The sequence below is a fragment of the Cheilinus undulatus genome, linkage group 9, assembly GCF_018320785.1.
Source record: "Cheilinus undulatus linkage group 9, ASM1832078v1, whole genome shotgun sequence".
In the NCBI taxonomy this organism is placed as follows: Eukaryota; Metazoa; Chordata; class Actinopteri; order Labriformes; family Labridae; genus Cheilinus; species Cheilinus undulatus.
This window is the reverse complement of record NC_054873.1, coordinates 38,050,288-38,073,992: the sequence shown is the minus strand read 5'-3', so window position 1 is coordinate 38,073,992 and position 23,705 is coordinate 38,050,288. Positions and strand designations below refer to the sequence as shown.

The window sequence follows — 23,705 nt, the reverse complement described above, 5'->3', positions numbered from 1 at the left end:
AGTCATAGTGGGATGTTCTCTGCACCCTGCCAAACCTGGGGTCCCTGCTTTCTACAGCTGAGAGACAGAAGAGCTACAGCTGCATTGTTTTTTGACAGAATTACCCACAGTGGAGAGATATCATGGATTTTGAATGTCCGACAAAAACTACATTACATTCTATTCAAAAACTAAACTTAGTTTTTGTCAGTTTTAGTCATCACAGATCTATTTTTGTTAGTCTTAGTCTAGTTTTTGTCATGGAAAACAAGGCTGTCGATGAACATTTTTAGTCATAGTTTTAGTCGTGAAATTAACACTGATTTAAAGCTACACACAATAGCCCAAACCACAAGTGTTAGCAAAAGACCTTGGTATGAACCTTTCATAAGGGTTATATTGTGATTTTAGGTAGTTGAACCACAAGATAAATATTTGCAAACTATGCTCTTTATATATATATTTACTTGTAAGACCACCCAAATAAATATAGAATTTGCTTTTACATGTAAATATAATATATAATTTTATATATAATTTCTATATAATTTTCGGGATGAATAAAGTTATTATTGTATTGTATTAGGGTAAGCCTACCCATTAAGCCCAGGCACCATTTAAGCCCACTGGCGACTTTGAAGTCAATTTAAAAAAAAAAAAAAAAGAGGGGCCTGTCTTATGCTATACATTATTTGGTCCAATCACACAATTTCTTAATTATATGTCAGTTTTTGTTTGACACCAATCACATTTGTAGATATTGAAAAAGGCCCGCCTACATTTGTGCAGTCTCAAAGAGGCTCAGATAAAGTCGCCTAAAAACTTTGGTGTTTTGGGACCCCTCAGAAGGAACCTCTTTTCAACCATTTTCAGCCACTGACTTGTTAAGTACATTCATATTATGTAATTTGTAATTATTGATTTGTTTTTTGTGTATAAACAGGTAGTTTTTTTGTAATTTCTTACTATTTCGTTTTATGTGAAAAGATGAGTCATGCTAGCTAGCGTAGCGAGCTAATCACTAGTCAATACATGTAGCCCTACTGACAGATACACTGCTTAATGATTAAAAATGATAAGTACACAAACTGTTTTCTGATTCATTTTACATAAATCTTACATAAAACTTTGAACAAGAATTCCTTGATAATTCAGAAAGTTTGGCAGAAGAGGAATAACACTGATGGCAAGTTTTACAGCATATTTAGGCTACAGGCATTTCTTTAAACATTTGTTTAATTTTGGTGAGAACATATTATCTTCATTTCCTGGTAGTCACTTTAGTACCATTTAAGCCCATCTTATGTGTTTCAATATAAAAAAATGAAATTTTGAGGTTTGATAGCTTTTCGCTGTAATCCTGTGTTGGATGTTGTTATACTAACTTCATTAACACGAGTACATCACAGATCACACACTGCCCAGAAGAATTGTTATGTCAGTTAATTTTGCATAATTATTTGTTTATAGTGAGAAAAATGCCAACAAAAAAGAGGAATTACAGCAACTGTCCTAAAATCATCATTGTGACAGCCAAACATTAAATCTAAGTTCAATAAGATATTGTTGATGCACTGTAATGTCATTTAATACTTTTAAAAACAAACACATTTTTTATTTTGTCAATATTGAATCAAATTTTGTCAATATTAAATAAAATGTTCAATGAAATGTTAAATACTGAAGCCAATGAAAATTAGTTTTAGGCCTACTTAGTCATGTTTGTGGTGGTCCATTGTTACAAGCCAAACATTAAAGCCAAGTTCAAAAAATAAATTGTGTTTAACATGTATAACATGTTACTGAATTAATGTATGTTTACTACTTGAAAAATGTAATAATTTTTTTAATTTCTGTCTATAAACGTGGTTGTGGGCTTATTTGGAACACACGTGGGCTTAAATGGTACTTAGGTACCAATTAAGGCCATGCCAGACTTTTGACTTTATTCATAACATTTCTTTAATTTGTTCTTTAAAATATGCATAAGTAAATAAATATACCTTCAAATGAGGGATTAATCCTTCATTCTAACAACTGATCATGTTTATAAACCATCTTAGTATCTATGAAAAATACGTGAACTTAGATTTTGGTGGGCCTAATGGGTACACTTACCCTAAATGCTTTGGGGTGCAAAAGGATTTTGCTGTAACAAAGATGATGGGCACTGAATTTTAAATCAATCATAATGAAAACATATGACTCACACAGAAAACTGTATTGGCCCCCATATGGTGTGATCATCAGAACACTGAGAACAAGCTGGACAAAGCAGTGGCATGGCAGTATTCTGGGTATTTCTACATGACCAGATTAATCTAAAGAATCTATTGAGGTATGTACAAATGCTGTGCAAGGCTTACCATTATTAATCCTTGATAACTGGCGTCTTTTTAGAAGAGTGGAATACCGGAGACAGTATAAAGTAATGGAGTCCTAGTCACTACTAGCAGAAGAAACAGGACCTTAAAAAAGATTAAGGAAAAATAGAAAGACAAGGTAAAGCACCAAATCATGTCAACTTAGAAGTTTTGAACACTTATGTACGCACTGATTGCAAAGTACTATCCAATTTTTGAATTCACTCAAAAAAGGAGTGGACCCAATCTCTTCTTGTCCCGTGAGCTGAATGTCTTGTCACATCCCTTGTGTTTTGTGGCAGAAGCTACAGCAGACACAAAAATGCAGACATACATGTAGAGTGATCCAGCTGTCAAGCAGTTATCAGACGGGTGTTGCTGTGTTTATATGTTCTTCTAAAATCAACACTAAGCTGTGACTGGTGCTACCCCCTCCACTTAGAGTGTGTGTTGATCCCACAGCTCTGTAAGTCATCTTGCTTGCCCTTGCGCTTTTTCTGCTCACAACAGTTTTGGTTTAGAAAAAATGCTGCACATCTATTTTTTTTTTGTTTTTTAAATTTGAAAATTTGGACACTATCAAACCTAAAAATCTGAACCAGAATCTTTATTGTCATTGTACACAAGTACAACGAAATTTTGCACAGTTCCATTCAGTGCAATTATTATTACCTCTGCCAAGGAGGTTATGTGATTGGCAGGGTTTGTTAGTTTGTTTGTTGGCAACATAGCCCAAAAAGTTATGGATAGATTCTGATGAAATTTCCAGGGAATGTCAGAAATGGCAAAAGGAAGAACTGATTTGATTTTGGGACTGATTCAGATCATCGTCTGGATCTAGGAATTTTTAAAGGACTCTTCACTATTGGGAGATAGGGCTAATGGCGGAGGTCTGCGCTCTCTGAGTGTTTTTCTAGTTTATTATTGCAACTGCTCTGGGATATGTGCTGTTTTTCAGTCTGTTAGTTTTGGCTCTTATTGTCCTGAACCGTCTTCCTCAGGATAGCAGTTGTTACAGGTGAGCGATAACACAGTTATAAAAATAACTGATATTGTATCATATGATGCACACGGCTGGAAGGAAATAAAACATTTTGCCAGCATTACACTATACCATATAACTACCTCTAAAGAGGAAAAATTATTACCTCTGTAGGAACTCCTGAGTGGATCCCAATGCTGGTCAATGCATAGCATGAGCTGCCTTGAAGCCTAGCAAGAGGCTCCTGGGAGGATGATAAAAGTAGAAAAGAATTACAAGCAAATCATCCATTACCATCCAAATGAGTCTTTAAAGTGTTTCTGAGATCCACTTACTACAAAAAACAATACATGGGGCAGGCTTTCCACTGGTACCCCATCTGGCAAGAATGTTTCAACAAGGCAAAAGAGGTTGTCTTCTTTTTTGTCGAAACAGGAGAGAAGCCCTTTATGTCCTCTGAGCAGCCCTCCAACTGTCCTCTCTGAATCTTGAGCTTTGTGGCATCCTGCAAAAATCAAGTGAGCTATTAAATCTTTAGTGCCATGACACTGACGTGCACATATCCCCATTATGCATTTAGGAGGTGCTGGAGCCAACAGGTAGTGCCCAGGACCACCACAGTCCACCACCACACTATCCACCTTATTCCTGGGGCCGCTACTGTAAATGTGAATATGGGCGAAACTTCCGGTGCCAAAACGGAAGTAGGCTACATTAAATACATGTATTCTAGTACAGCAGCTAACTATGAACGCTAACAAAGAACGACAGTTGTTTCAATAGGAATTCTTCTGGAATTTGTAAATATTTATATTTTTGTTATCACATGTTCACATTGTTTGTATTATAAGCTGTAGATAAGTAAATAAGGTGGATACCACATTATTCCTGGGGGTCTACTGTAGCTATGAATGGAAGTGGAACTTCCAGTACAGTAACAATAATAGCAAAACATGATTCTTCCAAAGGCTTACTAAAGTGATTTAGTGTCCACAGTGGTTGTTCTGAAATAAATAAATATTTGCTGTAATAAATACTGCTTCATTTTTGTTAAATCAATGAGCTGAAATTTTTTAATCATATTTTCTGCAATGCTCAGTACCTGTTGCTATGTTCATGGTACTAATATTATGACAAAGTTAAATATGTCTCTCACAACATGCTGTCCACTGTCTAAGTGCATCGGGGATGTGATTCTTTTAGTATTAATTTATCATTAATTCTTAATACAAAACTTGACATTTACCAAACTGAAGAGCTGGCAACTTGAGTCATGGATAATTTTATAAATATAATTCCCATATTTAAGAGTGATTAGTTTGTAAAATGAGAATTTCAGCAACTCCACAAACTAGAAATGTATCTTTTCATACTGATATAAAGCTACTAAAGTTAGCTAAATACGCCCGTGTAGGTTATCTAAAGTAATGTCATCAATTTGAACTCTCCAGTAGAGGCTAGAGAAATAATAATAATATTATCCCGTTTGAGGTTAAGCAGTCTAAGTTTATGTAGTTTGGTATCAAAATTGCTTTAATAGTCACGTTTAGCATCTCGTTTCTATACAAAGTCCCGTTTAGATAGAACGGAGCGGAAGTTGCGCCCATATTCATGGAAGGGTAGGAATAAGCTGGAAAGCCTGCCTCAGGGAACTCTGAACACAGATATGAATGTGACTCTGAACACAGATATGAATCTGACTCTGAAGGAAAAATCCTTCACCTTAGGTCGCTCTGAAGCATCAGTGCTGCGGACTCTCACTTTTTGGCTAGGGGACATCACGGTCCTCACGGTCACTCCCACCTCATCTGGAAAACTCCGTCCTTTTTCTCTCCCTCTTCCCAGTGTTCCCAGCACCCAACCGCCCATTTTTTGTACATTTTTCAAAAGTCTGAAGTGGGCGGAGTTAGCTCTGAGCTTGGGGTTCACTTATGGTCCCCAACACAGCAAGTGTTAAACGTTCTCCACGCTAAAATGACAGCAAAAAATACAAATCAGACAGCAATGTTGGCTGGTCTAGAATTGAAACAAAAAGCCTCCTGACCCATTTAACTTCTACCTATAAACACGTGGTGTTACTGAATGAAAAGAACTCAAGAAATATTTGACACTACGACAAAGAGGTTCTACATACCTTACCAATAGCTCGTAGGCTGATGCTCCGGTGACGCCGAATTAATACACGCCAATGTCCTGCTTTGTATTCCATCTTCGTTTGCAGCTCGTTCTACGAGCAGACAGCAACTTTATGAAATATTTCCGCGCACACGAGACCACAGAAGACACGAAAAAGCTGTAGTTTACCAGGCAGCCGTTGGCGGTTTGATTTTCCAACGAACCACACACGCATGCGTATTAGGTCCTTCTTTCCCCGCGCCTGCGCGAAACCGTATTCGCGCATGGCAATTGACTGCAACCACAATGCGCAAACGCATTTCGAGAAAGCAGCACTGTTTGTGTGCATGGAGGGAGGTGAATGAAAACTGTTCACTCTGGAGCTCGTTTCCAAATTGTTCCATTTTTAAACACCCAAATCGCTGTTCTAGTACAGACAGAATAGAAGACGTTCCTGTGTAGACAGGTTGAATGGCGACGGGAAACAGTTTTTCAAAATTATTTTTATATATTTATTTTTTATATTGATACAACTTTATTGAACAGATTCCAAGAGTTAATACAGCATAGGCACATGAAACAAAACGTATTTACTAGACATCAATAACCCCACATACAGGTAAAGAGAAGTTTAGATTAAATTACATAAGGTATGAAGTAAATTAAAATTTCAGAAACTAAACCATGGTTTCATATTGGTTTTTAAGAATTTTTTTCCTTAGAAATCAATTTGATAGACTATATGTACAGTTCACATTCATTTTTAAAACTGATTATGGAGGGTTTCTTGTCATTCTATTTGCATTCATGTTTAAGTTATTTAACCAGTAAAAATAACTATTGTATTTATATAATGTATATACTATATATTCAACTGTGTTATATACATATTATATATACAGTATGTATCTCTCTCTCTCTCTCTCTCTCTTTATGTATATATAAAATAGTTCTTTCCAATTACCTTGTTATATTTCCTATCGGTAATATGTGTCATCCAATTTCAGTTCTGAAAGATTGACTGAAACATTAAAGTACATCAATGTATTTTGTGTTAGATGCATTAAAGGAAGTGGAATGGCTTTACAAATGCAATGGCATTCTTTGTGAGAGCAATTAACATCATTCTTTTCCAATAAATCAGTTAAACTAAAATAATTGACCACTTTCATCCATCAAATTAAGAACAAACAAAATGATTTTTGGTACCATTCTTGTTTCAATAAGGTTTTCATATTAACTGTAACTGTCCGTTTATTTCACAAGGCAGCATCATGTGGTGTAGCACTGAGAAACAAATGTGGACATAACAACAAATTGGTGCTTGTTCACAGGTTTTGCAGGTTGACAGGTTTTTACTGTATTTTCTACAGAACTTTCCTGATCATACAGTTTTTTTAACCTCTTGTCCCTGCTAAAATTACGGTATGTGATTGCAATTTTTTTCACAGATTTTTACTGTGAATTTAAATGTACATGAGAGAAAAGTCTGTAATTTTAACAAAATACTACTGTAATTTTTAGAGTAATTGCCCGTCTTGAAGATTACAGTATTTTTCCTTTATTTTCACAATCTTCTTTCGTTTAAACGGTACAATTTTGTAATTATTACGTACTTTAATTGTAAAAATTTATGTTTCATACCGTTGCTTGATTTACAGCAATTCTGTGTATTTTATACAGTAATATATGTTTATTTATTTTACGGTCTTTTACTGTTGCTATTTGACAGTCTTTTGCCGTATTTTCTACGGACATTTTTTACAGTGTAGAGTCACAACAAGGGCATATCTAGAGCTGGGCCATGACGTTTAAATACAAAAATATAAAATTGGATGCTTCAAAAACCCAATCAAAACCAGGATACTCAAGTCCACGTAAACCCACAGCATCACTTCTTCTCCCTTTGTTAAGTCCTTTGTGATGATCTGAGTTAAGATCTCTAAAACCTTTTTTAAGAAGTTGGTCTTATTTCACTATTTTCATGGATCAAATGAATCTTTGGAGTTGTAGTATTTTTTGTGACAGACCTTTAAGCCAAACAAGGCAAAAGAAACTCTTCACTGCATTTTGAAGAGCTATTCTTGCTAATACAAAATCAATTGACATAAGGGACTCCACTGTTAGTTTTCAGACCAGCAGGACAAGAAGAGAAGAGGAACAGAGACTGGTGGCTACTGACTAAAATGCAAAGGTTAACTTCGGGAAACAAATCATAACAAACATCAAAAGGTAATTACATTTCTGTAGTCCTTTACTCTTTAATTAACAAATCAGTCTGATGTAATGACTGCCAAAGCAAAGAAAAATGCCTGCTGTTCAGTTCCACATGTATTCTATATCAGTGTTGACTTATCGTTCTCAAACATAATATTTAAAGCATGTTATAAAACAAGTTAGTTTTTGTCAGTGACATAAGGAATAAGCTTTCAGCTAAATCCTACTGATTTTTTTACAGGGTTCTTAGAAAGCCATGGTATGCAACTGTTCAGGGCTCTGGGAGCCGACCATATCAGGCTTTTATTTTGCTTTATTGATTGTCTGTGTTGTGCTGCTGTGTTCCTCTGTTAGCTCATCCCTCACTGTCTCCCCCTGATGCTCCCATCTCTTCCTCCATGCTATTCAACAAATGGTTGATTGATTTGATTTTGTTGCTGCTAATCTGTTCCTCCTGAGTGTGTTTTTATGTTTCCGAGGAATCATACCCACTTTTAGCCATGTAGATCATAATGGAATCTATTGACTTTGTCTGGCATTTAAACCAACCAGTGCCACATTTACCTAAATGTCCCTTGTGCAAATTTGGATCACAGGCCTCTTTTCACTAGAACTAGCTGTCACTGACATAACTTCAATGATTTTAGCATTTTATGATATGACATGTTCTTTTAAACATTAAAAGTTATATTACCGTCCCCTATATTTTTTAAGGCTGTTTGTAAACTCATCAGGTTTGCTCTTATTCAGATAGCTGCTAATAATTGTTTTTTAATTCACTTATTCTTAAAGTTTAGAGTTGAACCCTTTTAAGCATTTAAGTATTCGTAGCAGAATTATCAAAACACAGTAACTAATTTGATTGAGGTTTTATTGTGGGACTTGAAGTTACAAGCTTCCACTGGCATTAATGTAAACACAAAAACTGTGCGGCAGGAGCTTCATGACATGGGTTTCCATGCCGGAGCAGCTGCAAGCAAGCCTCATATCACCAAGTCCCATGCCAAGTGTTGAATAGAGTGGTGTAAAGCACACCAACACTGGACTATGGAGCAGTTGAAACATGTCTGATGAAGTGATAAATCATGCTTCTGTGTTTGGCAGTCAGATGGACGAGTCGGGGTTTGGCGGATACCAGTTGAACATTACTTACTTGACTGCATGGTGCCAATTGTTTTGGTGGAGGAGGGATAAGGGTATGGGGCTGTTTTTCAGGGTTTGACCTCAGCCCCTTATCTCCAGTGAAGGGCAATCTTAATGTTTCAGCTAACCAAAACATTTTGGACAATGCTATGCTTCCATCAGCTTGGATAAAGCCCTTTTCTATTGACTTTGCCCCAGTGCACAAAGCAAGGACTATAAAGACATGGTTTGATGAGTTCGGTGTAGAAGAATTTGACTGGCTTGCACAGAGCTCTAACCTCAACCCCACTGAGGATCTTTGGAATGAACTGGAACAGAGATTGAGAGCCAGGCCTTCTCGCCCAATATCAGTGCCTTACCTCTTAAATGCTCTACAGAATGAATGGGCACAAATTCCCAAAGAAACACTCCAAAAATCTTGTGGAAAGCCTTTCAAGAAGTGTGGAGGCTGATATGGCAAAAAAGGGGCCCACTCTGGCTGAATACTTTTGTCCATATAGTGTATTTTAATTTTGGGAATGAAGTTTGGGTAGTTGGGATTGACTGGAAGAGCCATAGTACTGACGTCACATTGCTTCCATTAATATGAACGAACATGAACTGACATAGACAAAATGTCAAAGGTCCCTAAAGTGTATGCAGTCCACAGCAAAGCTGATTATACTGTCGGTCTGAAGCAATTCCACATAGTCATTGAAGTGTAATATCTTTCTTTATCTAATCATGTTGAAATGTACATGTAAGTCCTTTATGGATATCAAAATATTTTAGTCTGACCTACTGTGTGTTCATAGAGACACCCAGGGCTATTAATGAATGAAGAAAGTCCACACGGATTAAAGATTCAGTATAACTGCTGTAGACATCCTGCCAGCCCAGGCTTCTCTTTAATTAAGGCCTCGACCACTCACAGTTGCTTGGAGACACATGATTGACAGCAGTCATGTCTGTTCATGGCCCTTGAGCAACTCGTTGATTGACAGTCACTTGTATGACTCAAGACAGTGCACATGTACCATCCGTCTGATCTGGAGCCTGAAGGTCACCTTGTAGAAGTCTGTGTGTGTGTTGATGTTTTGTGTGTAGGCTTTTTGGGGACAGTGTTATCTTGTTTCTGATAATAACGATAATGTAACCACACAGACTAAATCATGTAACGGTGTTCGAGGGAGGCAGAGGAGGGAAGTAATTTTACAGCTCCACAAATAGCTGTCAACTTGGCCCACAAGGCCAGTGCAGTAAAAAATAATGTAGGTTTGAAGCCTGCAGCCTGATTCAGACTGTGAGGGGGAAAGATTGAGTGACAGAGACAGAGAGAGGAGAGTGAAACTGTCTTAAAGAAGATGGGATCCAGAGTGATGGAGTACCCTGATGGCTGATAACGGAGGAGAGGAGAGAGGGTAAAAGGAGAACTACTCCCATAATTCCTCCTTTTTTTCCACACTTCTGTCTGTCCTGTCACTCCTTATTTTCAGCAAATTACTCTCTCGCATTCTCACTCTGTCCTCCTGTCCTCTGTGAGTCTGTCTGTCTGTCCGGCTCTGTTCTCTCTGTGTAATCTCGCTGTAATTTCTCTCTCTCTGTTCTCCTGGGTTTTTGAGACGCACAAAACGGACCAAGCTGCTGCTTATCTCATTTCCCAGCATGCTCAGGGGTCTATTGTCAATCACCTGGGCCTTCTGACAGTTGCACATCAGCACATCTCAGAGAAAGGGCATTTCACATGCAAACAATAGATACAGGAACATAATCAGACTCTTACAGGACTGCTGCCACACTCATTTTACCTAACATGCACTTAAAGCACTAAGTCATCTGCATACAAGCAATTTAAGTGTACAGTAGAGCTACAGAGGTAATTTTGGCCTTTATCCCAAAATGTAATGTTTGGAAGTGTATGTTCATGCAGAAATCCTTCTTTAACGTTTTTGTTCAGCACTTTTTCCTATGAACCTTTTTACTGATTTCTTCGGTTTAACCGCCATGTCAGTGTCTTATTTTTAGGGTTATTGTGGCTTTGGCTCCACAGACACTATCTGGTATCTTTAGTGTACAAATCCAGTGAATATGCTCATAATCAGTGAGGTTTTAGAGATGTATTTGAAGCTTCTCTCTGACAGTCAATGCAACTGTAAAATGGATAGCAGTCCCTCCAGGATAACATAGATTTGTATCTGTGACCTGAAGCCAGCAGGTCCTGTTGCCAGGGGAAATGATTGAATCAATTCTTTATTAGCAAAACTGCTATCTTAAGTTGTTTTTACATAAAATTTTCCCCAAAAGCTGCCGGAGTTGCTTGTTACTTATGCCTCACAGCACAACAAGCAAAACAAAATCCACCTAGTGCTATAAACTGTTCTGTCCATGTTGCTCTGAATGGCCAGTGCTGTCCCGGAACAGTATTGGCTTTATTCCTTTATGAAATCTTCAAAGCTAATGCCAGAAAATTGCACAGGCCAAATGCTTTTGGTTCATCTGGTGTTGGCAAACTGTGCATTAGACTGTGCGAGGCAAGTGAAGGTTATGGGTATCAAACTGAGTCCACGTGAGCTGACCACTTGATCTTTTCTGGGCTTGGACTTCACATGATGATATTTTAATGTCTCTCACTAAAAATAACACCTCACAGAGAGGGGGGGTCAGAAGTCTGTAGGGTAGAATAAAGACAGAAAGCAGGAGGGTAAGTTAGTGAGTGAGACAGTTTCACTATTTTACCTAAGGTCAACAGAGGACACTGAAAGAGAGAGGAGAGAGTGTGCGATTCAGAGGAGCAAAGATCCACTCCTCTAACTCATAATTGATGCAAGACGCTGGATGCCAAATGTCTGTTCTGTCGGCAAGCCAGCAGGCAGAAGAGACAGCTGAAAGTCAAGAGGGAGACAGACAGGTGAGGAGGGAGCTGATGACTGAGAGACCCCTGAAAGTCTTCATGACCTGGGAGAGCACATGGGCGGCCCCAGATTTAGCTGACTAGTTTAGTTTGATTTAATCTGTTTCAATTTGGTTTGGTAAAGTTAAATTCAGTTAAATTCAATTCACTTCAAAAATTCAATTACATTTCTGTGCTTTACTCACATCAAGGCTGCAAAAGCTTTTTAGGCAAACCAAGGGACGTTTGGACCAGATACTGAAAAACAGATAAAGACGTGGGGCCGAGGCAGGTCTTAAGACTCCTGTTAAACATCAGCACTATGTCTGTTTCCAGTCATGTTGGCCATGCCGATTATTGTGCAAAACTCTTATCCTTTGTAAAAACCTTTCTTGGCCTCAAGTGTGCTCTTTTGGTGCTGCAGGGTTTTTTAAATCATGATTTGGCTGAAGTCATCTTTCAACACCAGACATTGTTGCTTGACAATGTAAATGCCATTCCCTTCTGTTCCTCCCATTTGTCCACAGAACATTTTGGTCCAGTCCATTATTGCTATTACATTTTGGAATTTATTCATGATTGTTTATGTGGTTAAACCCGATGACAAAATGCCCCCATTCTTTATCAAAGATCCTACAGAGTGTCTAAATAGTGCTTGTACACAGATAAAGCCCTTCCTAACATTCCTCCCTGGTGTCTCTTTCTTCAGAAAACCTTGTTGTTTTACCTCATAGAACTCATTACTTCACCTGAGGCAGCAGCAAAACACAATTTCTTGGAAAAACAAGAAAAAACTTACTGCATGCTGCAGTGAACAGGCCCTAGCACCTTTTCGCACTCTAAGCCTACAGAAAGGTTCAAAAGTGGTCTGAAATCACACAAGTACAGTTCAAGGCAGTTTTGACACATTTTGGTTGAACAACACTAACTTCCTGTTACATGGCCAGACATCAAACTATGGCGAGATGCCAGAACAATGAATATGTTTTTCTATGCTATCCCAACATTACTGGAAAAAAGTTTAAAAGTTTTCAAAATGGTTCATGACAAACAATTGAATGTAGCTATGTATGTAGCTGCTATGCTAATCTGTTTAGTAAGACTTTTAACAGAATATCTTTGTGAATAAATAGTACTGGAATACTAATTAAATGGGAGCGGGGGGGGGGGGGGGGGTGTTTGTGTGTGTTTGGAGTAACATGAATAGAATCAGTCAGTCTGCTTTATTCCTTGTCAGAACAGGCTGGTGTGTTTGTATTTACACAGTGGATTTAGTTTAAAATATGAAACAGCTGATAGCTAGCTTATTAACTTCTTTCATGTTTCTGAGCACACAGATCACACACACAGGATACTGTGTGGAATTTGCTATAAGAAAATTTAAGTTATTTTTAACTGAAACATTCCTAAAACATTAGAAATGATCACAAAGATGTGAACACTTCCACATGTGCCACAAAAGTGCAACTTCAGTATTAGTTATTTAAATTTTCAGACACACTGACACAATGAGACAGGATCAATGTTGCAAAGATCTGGGTCCTTTCTGCCAAATAAAGATGCTGTTGAAATCCTCTATTATTTTCTATAGTTTATGTTTTAATTGATAGTGAAGAACTTTCATTAATATCTTTCTGGGTTGCTCAGACAAACATTAGTAAATCTAACTTTCGCACAATAGCATTCAGTATGTGTGTCTGTGAACACACAAAGCTGTTTTTAACTGAGGAAATAAATGTTTCTTAGGTATGACAGTTAGGAGTGGAACAATACAGCACCATGCTGCATGAACTGTATGTGTTTTGTTAAAGACACATTTAGATTTCAGGTTTATTATTACTTCTTCAGTCCTGAGCTGGCCTAGTTTTTAGTTAAAATCAGGAGTGACCAAACTACAGCCTGGAGTCAGTGGTAGCCATGACCGATAAGGGCCACCCCAGAAATCTGATTGGCTGCCCCAAAATCCTGCAAGTTTGTAAGTGGTTGTGCACTTTCTTTGCCAAAGCTGTGATTTAGGCTATTATTTTAAGTATATTCATGTACCATGCATATTGTTAAGTTATCGTTTGCTTTCAGAGATGGAAATGACATTTAATTTATTGTGCTACAAGTTTTTTGTCTTTTGCTACAAAACTATCCACTTCTGTAGCACCAGTGCTATGGGCAAAAAAGTCATTGTACAACCCTGCAGGGACCTGGGACCACCGCTGTACCTGTGGGTGGTTGAGGCGATGTTGACCACAGCTGTGCACACTCAAGAACAGTCGTGTGCAGACTTACCATACATTTTAAGAATTTTTTAAACATTACTTTGATTTCAGCATAAATCTCACCAAATTACCATGTTTTATTTTAAATCAAACTAATTTTATGCATACAGCTCTGAAAAAAATTTATAAAAAATATACATTTTGAAATCATTTTAAAATATCCTTTGTTTTCTGGAAAGCATTTCGTGACCCTCTCAGTATCTCAGGCCCCATGGGGGGAACCACTGGTCTAATGCTGGTCCTTTTTTGCCTCTTCAAGACAGGCACATGCCAGCTTTGTGCTTGACTATCCCTCATATTGATACAAACATATCATGCCTGACAGGAGTGAAGTTCATTTGCTATTCAACGAATGTGACCACTAGACGTAAAAATGACAACGGAGTTAGGTGGAAAGTAGGAAAGGCACCTGCAAAGATGCTTTGTGCAGGGCGTATGATAGACGTTCCACATGTTTTCACAAAAACAAATCCTATTCTCTTGTTTTTAACATAAAGGTTAGATGACACTTTCTTAGGAAAATGGCAGCTTCTTAAGACCATTAGAAGATCTTCAGTCTCATTATGTTCTTGAGGGATGAGCAGCATGTTGTACTGCCATAACCTGGTTTTCAGTCTGGGAAACTGTGACACTGGGTCATGTGCTGGTGCATAATGAGTTAAAGCTCAATTATGTTGCTCTTAGACTCTGAGATGCTTTATAAGTGAAAAAAAAAACACTCATAATGAGCTCTGCAGTTCATATGGAGTCAGTGGAGGTTATTCCAACTGTGTTGATGTTCTTCTATCTGATCCACTTAAAAGCCTCACAGCTGCAGTTTGTACTGCAGTCCATGTAGAGCGTTTGGGCCTGAAGCAGCACTATGATGAGTTATAGCTCTAACTTTATCCAGATGACCTCATTTTTTTCCACAGGTGAAGGAAACAGGATTGAACAACCCTCTTCACTTGATTATTAAAGCTGGGGTCAGATGTTGACTTTAGATTTAATACACGCTGCACCCACAGTGAAGCATGAACTATGGGGTCTCTTGAAGGACTATGTGACTTTTGGGGCGGTTGATTAATCTCTCAGTGCTTCCCTGGTTGGATTTGTATTCTGAGTATACGTGTGAGGATGAGGAAGAGGAGTGGAGCGGCTGTTTTGTTTTCAGACAGAGCACGCAGATTCCTGAGATTTAATCTGAAGCGCTCCGTTGGAGAGATGCTGGGTTTCTTTTTCAGGGAGCGACTGAGGACGGAGGGATGAAGGGATGTTCTACAGTGAACAAAAGAATAACAGAGGGGGGTCATGAGAGGAGAGAGAGATAGAGTGAGGGGGAGGGGGAGGAGAGGAGAGTTGGTTATGGGAGTTTGTTGAGGAACTAAGCTGATTTGCAGTCAGAACATATGTCTTTTGTCTACCTCACAGTCTAACTCCTGTCCTTACGTGCCCCATATACTCCATCTTTGCTTCATTATTTTAAAGTCTAATTCACACTGTTTTTACTTTGTAATTTAAATATGTTCCCTCCTACAGTTCTGTGATGTTACTATAAGCATGTAAGAACTAAATTCAGCTCAGACCACGAGCTTTATCCTAAACACAACACTTTTTTGTAGCTTTATCTACAAACCCAAGCAAAACTTAGTTCCTCAGCTTTGTCCTAATTAGACATTGTTGCATTAAACTGAAATTTGAACTCAAAATGTTATTAAAATAGATTTATTTCCAAAGACCAGTCAGCAATGCTTTTTTATGATCTGCTTGAATACTTAATGAAAGACTAGATGCATCATATTTAATTTTAACCCTATATTTTGTATTTTTAAACCATAGTCCTTGTTTTTTTCCCCACAGGAACTGTTTCCTTTTTCTGTGGTTTAGTTCCTCTCTCTCTGGCATTGTTCCATTTACATATTCATTATATAATATTCTGAGTGCTCACCTTTTGGTTACAGCGTTATGGCTCATGATTGAAAAGCTGTGACGTCCATATTGTAGAAGAATTATGGTGTGGTTCAAAACAACAATACTTGTTTGTGCCACAAGAAGGATTATAGTCAAGAGTAAACAATTAAAGGTCACATATTATCCAAAATATACTTTTTCAGGCTTTCCTTCCCGTCCAAATATCAACCAAAATACCAAGGAATCATTTACCCCCCTGAATCAGCATCTGTCTCAGAATTCCACTATCAGTGTGTTCTGTAAAAAAATGACTCAAAACCCTCTGAGGCAAACACTGAACCAACTTTATGATGGGACAGAGGGAATTATTTGTCTTCAGCCTAACATATAAACATATACTATGCATGCACTTCTTCATCCTTTAGGTCCAGGTTGCTTTCTAAGCCAGCCTGCCAGTCCCATGTTGTGGCCATGCCTGACTCACACATGCATTAAAGAAAATGGTACAAATGTAGCAAATGATTTGGGGCTTCATTGTCTACATTTGTTGAACTTTATGTTATCATCTCAGAGAGCAGAAGTGACACACTTGAATGTGTTCTGAACTAAGTCAACTTTATTTGAGAATGTTAAACTTCCTCATGCATGTAGACCTCGAAAATGTCTGTAGGGTAAACGGGCTGTTTGGGTGAAAATAATAATATTGTGTGATGAATTTTCATGATGGACTGGTTTCTCTCTCCAGCAGAATCAGACGGAAGTCTTCTGTTTCATCTTCAAATGCGTTCTTGTGTAGGTCTATTTCCAGGGCAAAGCAGGAACAAACCGCTCCATTTACCGTGTGTAATGCACCAACCTGCTGTCCTTACTGCTCCCTGCTGTGTTTGATATGCTGCTGGAGTCTGAAATCGTGGCTGTCTTCAGTGCATACTGATACATGATCTGTCGATTGTGTTTCTGTGTGTCTGTTTCTGTGTGTGTGTGTGTGTTTGTGCTTGCCACTCTAGATGATGTGTTGGCGAGGGATGCCGGTGAGTGTGTGATTTGTCTAGAGGAACTGCAGCAAGGGGACACCATAGCCAGACTGCCGTGCCTCTGCATCTACCATAAAAGGTGACACACACACTCATATATGCACACACAGAGAAATGAATCACTCTCTGTTATATAAATTGCACTTATTTTAATTACATTCACTTACTGCATGGTAAAAAAAAATCTTTAAAGACAGAACTTGTTGACTTTGACTGAGAGGTTGTTCATATAATATCATTGGATAACAAAGCACTGAGTGTATGTTTTAAATATTGATATGCACCCACTGACCACTTCATTAAGTATCCCTGTTCAACTTTTCATAAAGGCAAACATCCAATAAGTCATTTACATGGCAGAAACCAACACATTTAGACATGTAGACATGCTCAAGGTGATCTGCTGAAGTTCAAACCAAGCATTTTAACTTGTTACTGTATTTTTATATCTTAAGAATATGTTTGATATCGTGCATTTTCATTCTTTATCTGCTCGACATCATTGTAAATGAGAGCTCGCCCAAAATGATTTTCGAGTCTGATGAAATAAATAAATAAATAAAACATCAGTGCTTATAGTTTCAATAGCAGCAGTCAGTACTACTGGCTTGCAACACAAGTAAACCCTGCCTCAGCCACAGCCTTATGCCGAAGCAGATCAGGAGGAGAACAGAAATGCAGTTTATAGTATTTTTGACTTACCTAATTGATGCAACACATTATACTGGCTTTCTTAAGCTATGTAACACACATACCAAGTGAACATAAATATTTAAGTTGAGCCAACATTTTCTGGGAGTTCTACTTAAATAGTTGGCTCAACTTCTTTAGTTTAGCCAATTGATCTATATATATTTTTATTGGAAACAAACCCTGCCAACTCAACATTTTTATCTGAGCGTGCTATGTCAACTAAATGGCAACATGAAGAATTAAGTTAGGGCCTTAAACTCAAAATATCTGTTAAACTTGTTACTTAATTTCATTGCACCCTCATATTTCTTTTTTACAGTGTGTATACCGACCCCTAGTACAATGATAACGGTCACAAACTCATGTCAAAGCAGGTTTCCAGAGGGGTAAAATGTCTATTATGCCATTAAAAGTTTTCCGTGAGGTTCTTTGCTGCTTTTAATAAAGAAATGTGGTCCAGTTCTGATAAAACTGTCGCTACATCCGAGCTAATCACTACACTGGAGGCAGCCATTATTACTGGCTTCCAGTACAACTAAACCCCACCTGTAGCTACTGCCTTGTTTTCCTCAAATGATGATGATTGGTCAGATCGGTTCTTAGACCGGAGCTTTGCAAGAAGGATTTGCCTGATGGCAGACATGGAATCTAGCATATCTGTCCACTTGCAAGGTTAGATTTAAGCGATTGTGAACGCGCCTTTGCTGTGGTGCCAGACAGTCTTGTCTAATATTTTAGTAACTGCTGATCGACTGGGATTTTCACACACAAGCATCTCCAGGTTTTAGAGAGAGAGGTATGAAATACAGAAAAGATCCAGTGAGCAGCAGTTCTCTGGGCCAGAATGTCTTGTTGGTAGCAGAGGTCAGAGCGGATAGAAAGGCAACTGTAACTCAAATAACCACTTGTTTGAATACACAACTCATGAGATCATGAGTCTGACAATTTCTGTCAAAAAAGATGCTTCTGAATTTTCTCCTTATGTTATGTACAATTTTATATATGCCTATTAAATAATTATTAATTTTAATTTGAAGGATGAAAATGTTTTACTGTAGACCTCTGCAAATGCATGCAGTCGCTTGAACTTATTATTCCTGTGTAACAAAACGGCACTCTTTTGCTGTTTTGTGGCATAAAAAAATCAATTGATTTCAAGCCCTCTTTGACTTGATGTCTAAATTGTTATGAAAGAAAAAACTTATAGGCCTTGTACTTTATTCTCGTCCTTTATTTACTATTTCATTTTACGCATGGCCAGGAACGGCTTTTTGCTTTAATAGAGTATTTCAAACTCAGTGGCAATTTTTGGCTTCTAATGGAAAAATAAAAGCATCAGACATCTGAAATAAATGAAAACATTTGACCCACAATATTTCTGCTCTGTTTCTAAGATGAAATATTGCATTATGTGGACTTCACAGTAATAACAGATATCTTCTTACCTCTAATTATTCGCATTACCACTAGTATTAGCATCCAGCATCCTTTTACCAGAGTAAAAGATCTTCATCCTCCACCCACCCTTAAAATTACAAAATCACATTAAATGCTGGAGAATGTGGAGGTACATGTGAGTGTGCTGTAACACTGCTGTTCTGTTCCCCTCTGGGTCTCATTTATATATTGTATATTGTCTGTTCTGCTCATGTGGGAGTGTATGGAAACGGTCCAACATGCCCACTTGTTACTTTAGCAAAAGTCCTCTGTGGTACTGAATTCATCTAAGATAGCAGCACACTCAGCTGTTATTTGATGTCCTTGTTTATCAAATTATAAGTAATCATATTTTATTTTTTATTATTAGGTTAGAGGTTTTTTTATTTACTTAATCACTGATGACTGACCTTTTTATTCCTCAGATGTAAATAGACTTTTGACTCACAGTAGATATATAATCTCTGCATGTGTTATGTTGAAGCGCCTGTGTTTGTGTTTTTCTGCAGCTGTATAGACTCATGGTTTGAGATCAATCGGTCCTGCCCTGAACACCCCTCTGACTGACTGACCACCAGATCCATCATGAATACTGTTCAAGGTGAGACAAACACACACTCCTGTCTGAATGCTAATTATTGAAAGCTAACACTGTGCATGTAAAACAGACGCTCATAATAGCTTTGTATTAAAAGTCAGAAGTAGTTCATTCACTGTCCCACTTCAATATTAGATGCATTAGAATTAGAATTAAAACCATAAATTGTTTTGTAAAGGGAGTATAGTAAAAGCGAATGTGCTTCGCATAACCATGACTCACTTTGTTTAAGAAGAGCAGAGTAAAATACTGTCTGTTCAGTAAACATAGCAGAAATCTCCAGGCCTCTAGGGAGCCTTTTTATGTATTTGCTTTCACATTCTGCAGCAGTTAATCCATTTAACGTGTCTGTCAGTGGTTTGAATTTCTCTGAGTGATTTGGATTTTGGCTTCATTTACGTGGTTATAGTCACATATTTTAGTCCTATTTTTAATTTGAAACATAGATGTACTTCTGTGATGAGATTAAGAGTTTACAGCCAGCCAAGCAGCTCTAAATGTTCATATTTATTCACAGCACTGTGCAGTTTAATGTGTACGACCGCTTACATTTGCTCACCAGTATGTCACACAAGCTTCATGCCACGTCGACAATTTTGCCAAAAACAACCAAGCAGAAAATCAGTCACTGGCCTAATGATGATCCCATAAAAATGAAGTGGATCATCAAGTCATGTTGCATCATTTAATCAATTATTTGTCATGGTTTAAATATTAAGAGTTGAGTTCTTTACTGAGACATTTGATTTGCTTGTTTTGTTAACACTGGTTTGAGTTAAAAATCAACACAGTCATATTTGGATCCAGTGTTGTTTAGAAATGACTCAAAAAGCAGCCAGAGTCAGAAAGCAACAAACATATGAAAACACATACAATGTGTTAGTTGTATGTGATCACACTGTAATCCATGGTTATGTGTTCTTATTATGTTATACCTTTTCACTTTTTACAATTTAGCCATCACATCGAAATACTCGAGTGTCACACAACCACAGAGTTAAGATGTGTGTTATGGACCAAATATTCTATCTCAATGCTGATTTTAGCTAAACTGCACTACACAATATATATTTGGATATTTGAGCTACAGAAATATGACAAAACACTGCCACTTTTGAGTCAAATTCACATCAATTGTCACACTGTCATTTTTCTCAACAGGAGCTGATCTGTGTCAACATGGATATAAAAAATGACATCAAAATAAACTATGGGGGGAAACACATGATATTAAACAATAAAGCTCCTTAAATAAAAGAGAAATATAAAACACCTTTCCCCCATTTGCCAAAATAAAAGTAAAAAGCCCCAAAATACATCTTAAAGGATAAACCATAGAAGAAATATGAAATGACAAAATAAAACAATGCAACTAAATTATACATCTAAAAACATTGAATAAGAAATAATACCAACATTTTTTGTGCAATAAATTTAGTAGCTTTGCCTAGTCACACCAAATATAGGGATTAAACAGCTGCTTCACTCGCTGACACCCATAGTCTTTTGCTGCGTTAGTGCACTGACTTTTTCAGTGTACACCAGTGATTTTTCATTTGAATCTTTGTTTTAGTCTTTAGATCAAATGTATTTGAGTTTTAGTCACATTTTGGTCATTTCTACCCTTTATAGTATTAGTATAGTATTAGTCGACAAAAAACTCCAAAACATTTTAGTCACGTTTTTTGCCAATTAAAGTTTCTCACATTTTAGTCTTTACTTCTAGTCAAACTTTTTTTCCCTTTCCATGTAAGTGGGTTCTCTGCACCCTGCCAAACCTGGATCCCTGCTTTCTACAGCCAAGAGGCAGAAGAACTACAGATATGTTGTGTCTGACAGATTTACCCACAGTGGAGAAATATCCTGGATTTTGAGTTTTATGATCTTTTGCTATGACAGGCTTGATTCAACTACCAGGTCTGCTGTGACAGGCATGCACTGACATCTGATTGGAGTGCAATATGGAAACTGACACAACTACAAAATAAAGCAGCTCTTCTGGTTAAACTTACCACTGATAGTCTTCAGGGTCACAGAGTCACTGAACTTGAAGAACTTCAAAATGTGTGCATGCACTTCATTTTGGATGAACAAATTACATTCATGGCTTCTCATGCGTTTAAAAAACTGCCCTTACTTTTAGTCAGAGAAAATCTGTGCGACTTTGCCACTAATAAGGCAAATTTTTAAAAAAGTTTGATTCCTCCACTGCTTCTGTGTTATACAATTTGCAATAAATGTCAGAATTGTTCTGTAATCAAACTATACTAATATTTTTCCCCTTCTGTCTCTAGGACATCTTGTGGTCCTGCCATGATATGTGGACACAAATGCATCAGAGTCCGATGAAACAATCAAACCGATCAACACATACTTACCCCAACGGATTCCATGAACCTAATCAAGATAACTATTCCTCATGAACTGAACCAAAAAATCGTGACCCTCAAACCATCATACATTTAACGGCCCCTCCAAACCCTCCAAATTACTACTGCTGATGAAGAGACTGCTTACATACGCAACCACCCCTGCCTTTCCTTCCCTCCGGTCCCACTTCAAGGCTGATAGAATCCCTTAAAGGGCTCCATTGGCCTCAAACCCCCTCCAACCCAAGTGTCCATTTGCCTCCCTGACGAGCTCAGGTCTTCGCAGGCCCCCAGCAGTTGGCCTTACATCTTGTATCTGGATCCAGGCCTGTCAGTCATTTGTGTCCAGCAGCCCTCCCATGGCCTTAACTGTGGAGATCTGAAGAAGCAGAGCAGGGAGGGGGGCAGGAGAGAAGAGGAAGGAAAGTCATTCAAGGAAGAAGAGAGCTGATGAAGTCGAGAAGGAGGAGATCATCGACGTATGGAGGATTGTTGAGTTGCTGAAGCTTGCTCTGACAGATAGACTTGTACATTATTGGGCAAGCCTCTCACCTCACAGCAGGACTCCAACTTGATGACTTCCTCTTCTGACACTCTGGGTCCTGATGTGCTTCTTTCTCAAAGTCTCTGCCTCAGTTTGGCACACCCCCTGACAAATTGGCACATTGTATTCACATCTCAAAGTCCCTGAAATGCTTCTTAGACCTGGTTTATGGACACCAGGACAGGCAAGGAGGGATGGAGGGAAAAGTGTAAAAGACAAAAAAGATGTCAGCTTGTAAGAAAAGTTTGGAGGGGATGGTATAAGGATGGACCTGGGGTGGAGAGGAACGGTCTGAGCATGCTCAGTTCCGATCAGGAGAGGGGAAGGGGCCAGAAATGTAGTGTTTGCTCCTACTGTGTAACGTGTGTTTGAGATGCTCCAGTGTCAGGCTTCACCCGGTATGTGTATGTACATTATGTGTGCGTGTGAGTGCGAGCTTGGAACCGTGACAACATAGCTTTTGCTGAAGCCTACTGTATGTGTGTTTGTGTGTGAGTGTGAGTGTGTGAGGGCCAGCGTGAAAGGTCAGTGTGGAGGGCTGACTGGGGCAGTGCCGTGTGTGTCTGTGTATTGAAATGTTTACAGTCTAGGTGTCCATGTTCCCTGTGCGTGTGACTGGCAGTCCTCCCTTTACTTTGCTGATGTTTACAGCTACAGAGAAGTGACATGACATATTGTAAATTATACACGTAACCTCTCTGGGTTCTTTCTTTTTAGATCTGCCAGATTTTTTCATGTGACCATGATTAGTCATTTTCTCGTGAGAGCCTCAAGTGTGAGTGTGTGAGTGTCTGTGTATATGACTGTATGACTCAAGAGGCCCCTGCTGGTCTATGCTACTGTCGGTTCCCCACATTGTGTTTCTGCTAGAGAAGGTCTGGCTGACTGCGACGGGAGACGTGAGCCACTCAGACCCGATAAAGGACTCTGTAGTCCCGCAGTGGATCCACTGAATGGGGCTTATTTATTCATTTGTTCATATTTAACAATATTTGTTTAATACTCAAATCATGTGAGGTGTTACTCACTCTTCAGAATGCCAAGAGCTGATGTATGACGACTACTACAAATCAACATACAAACAAACTGCATTTACAAAGCTACTGTAAACAAATGGTGGAATAAATTGTGCTAGATGACAGACTCCATTTTGAACTTTCATTTTGTGACCTGGGTACATGACACACAAACAGAAGCACTGA

General features: G+C 38.2%; 1 protein-coding gene across 2 annotated transcripts in view; it reads left to right on the top strand.

Moving 5' to 3' along the window:
- The window catches only part of znrf1 (zinc and ring finger 1), a 96,693-nt gene that overhangs the window by 67,720 nt on the left and 5,268 nt on the right, over positions 1 to 23,705 (top strand). The window contains exons 3-5 of one of the 2 annotated variants that reach the window (XM_041796643.1): positions 16,836 to 16,941; positions 19,502 to 19,593; positions 21,885 to 23,644. The exons of the other annotated variant lie outside the window; for it this stretch is intronic. Coding sequence (XP_041652577.1) covers positions 16,836 to 16,941; positions 19,502 to 19,559 — 164 coding nt within the window. The 3' untranslated portion in view covers positions 19,560 to 19,593; positions 21,885 to 23,644. Of the gene's footprint in view, positions 1 to 16,835; positions 16,942 to 19,501; positions 19,594 to 21,884; positions 23,645 to 23,705 lie in introns of those variants that run through there. 2 annotated transcript variants of the gene reach the window in all.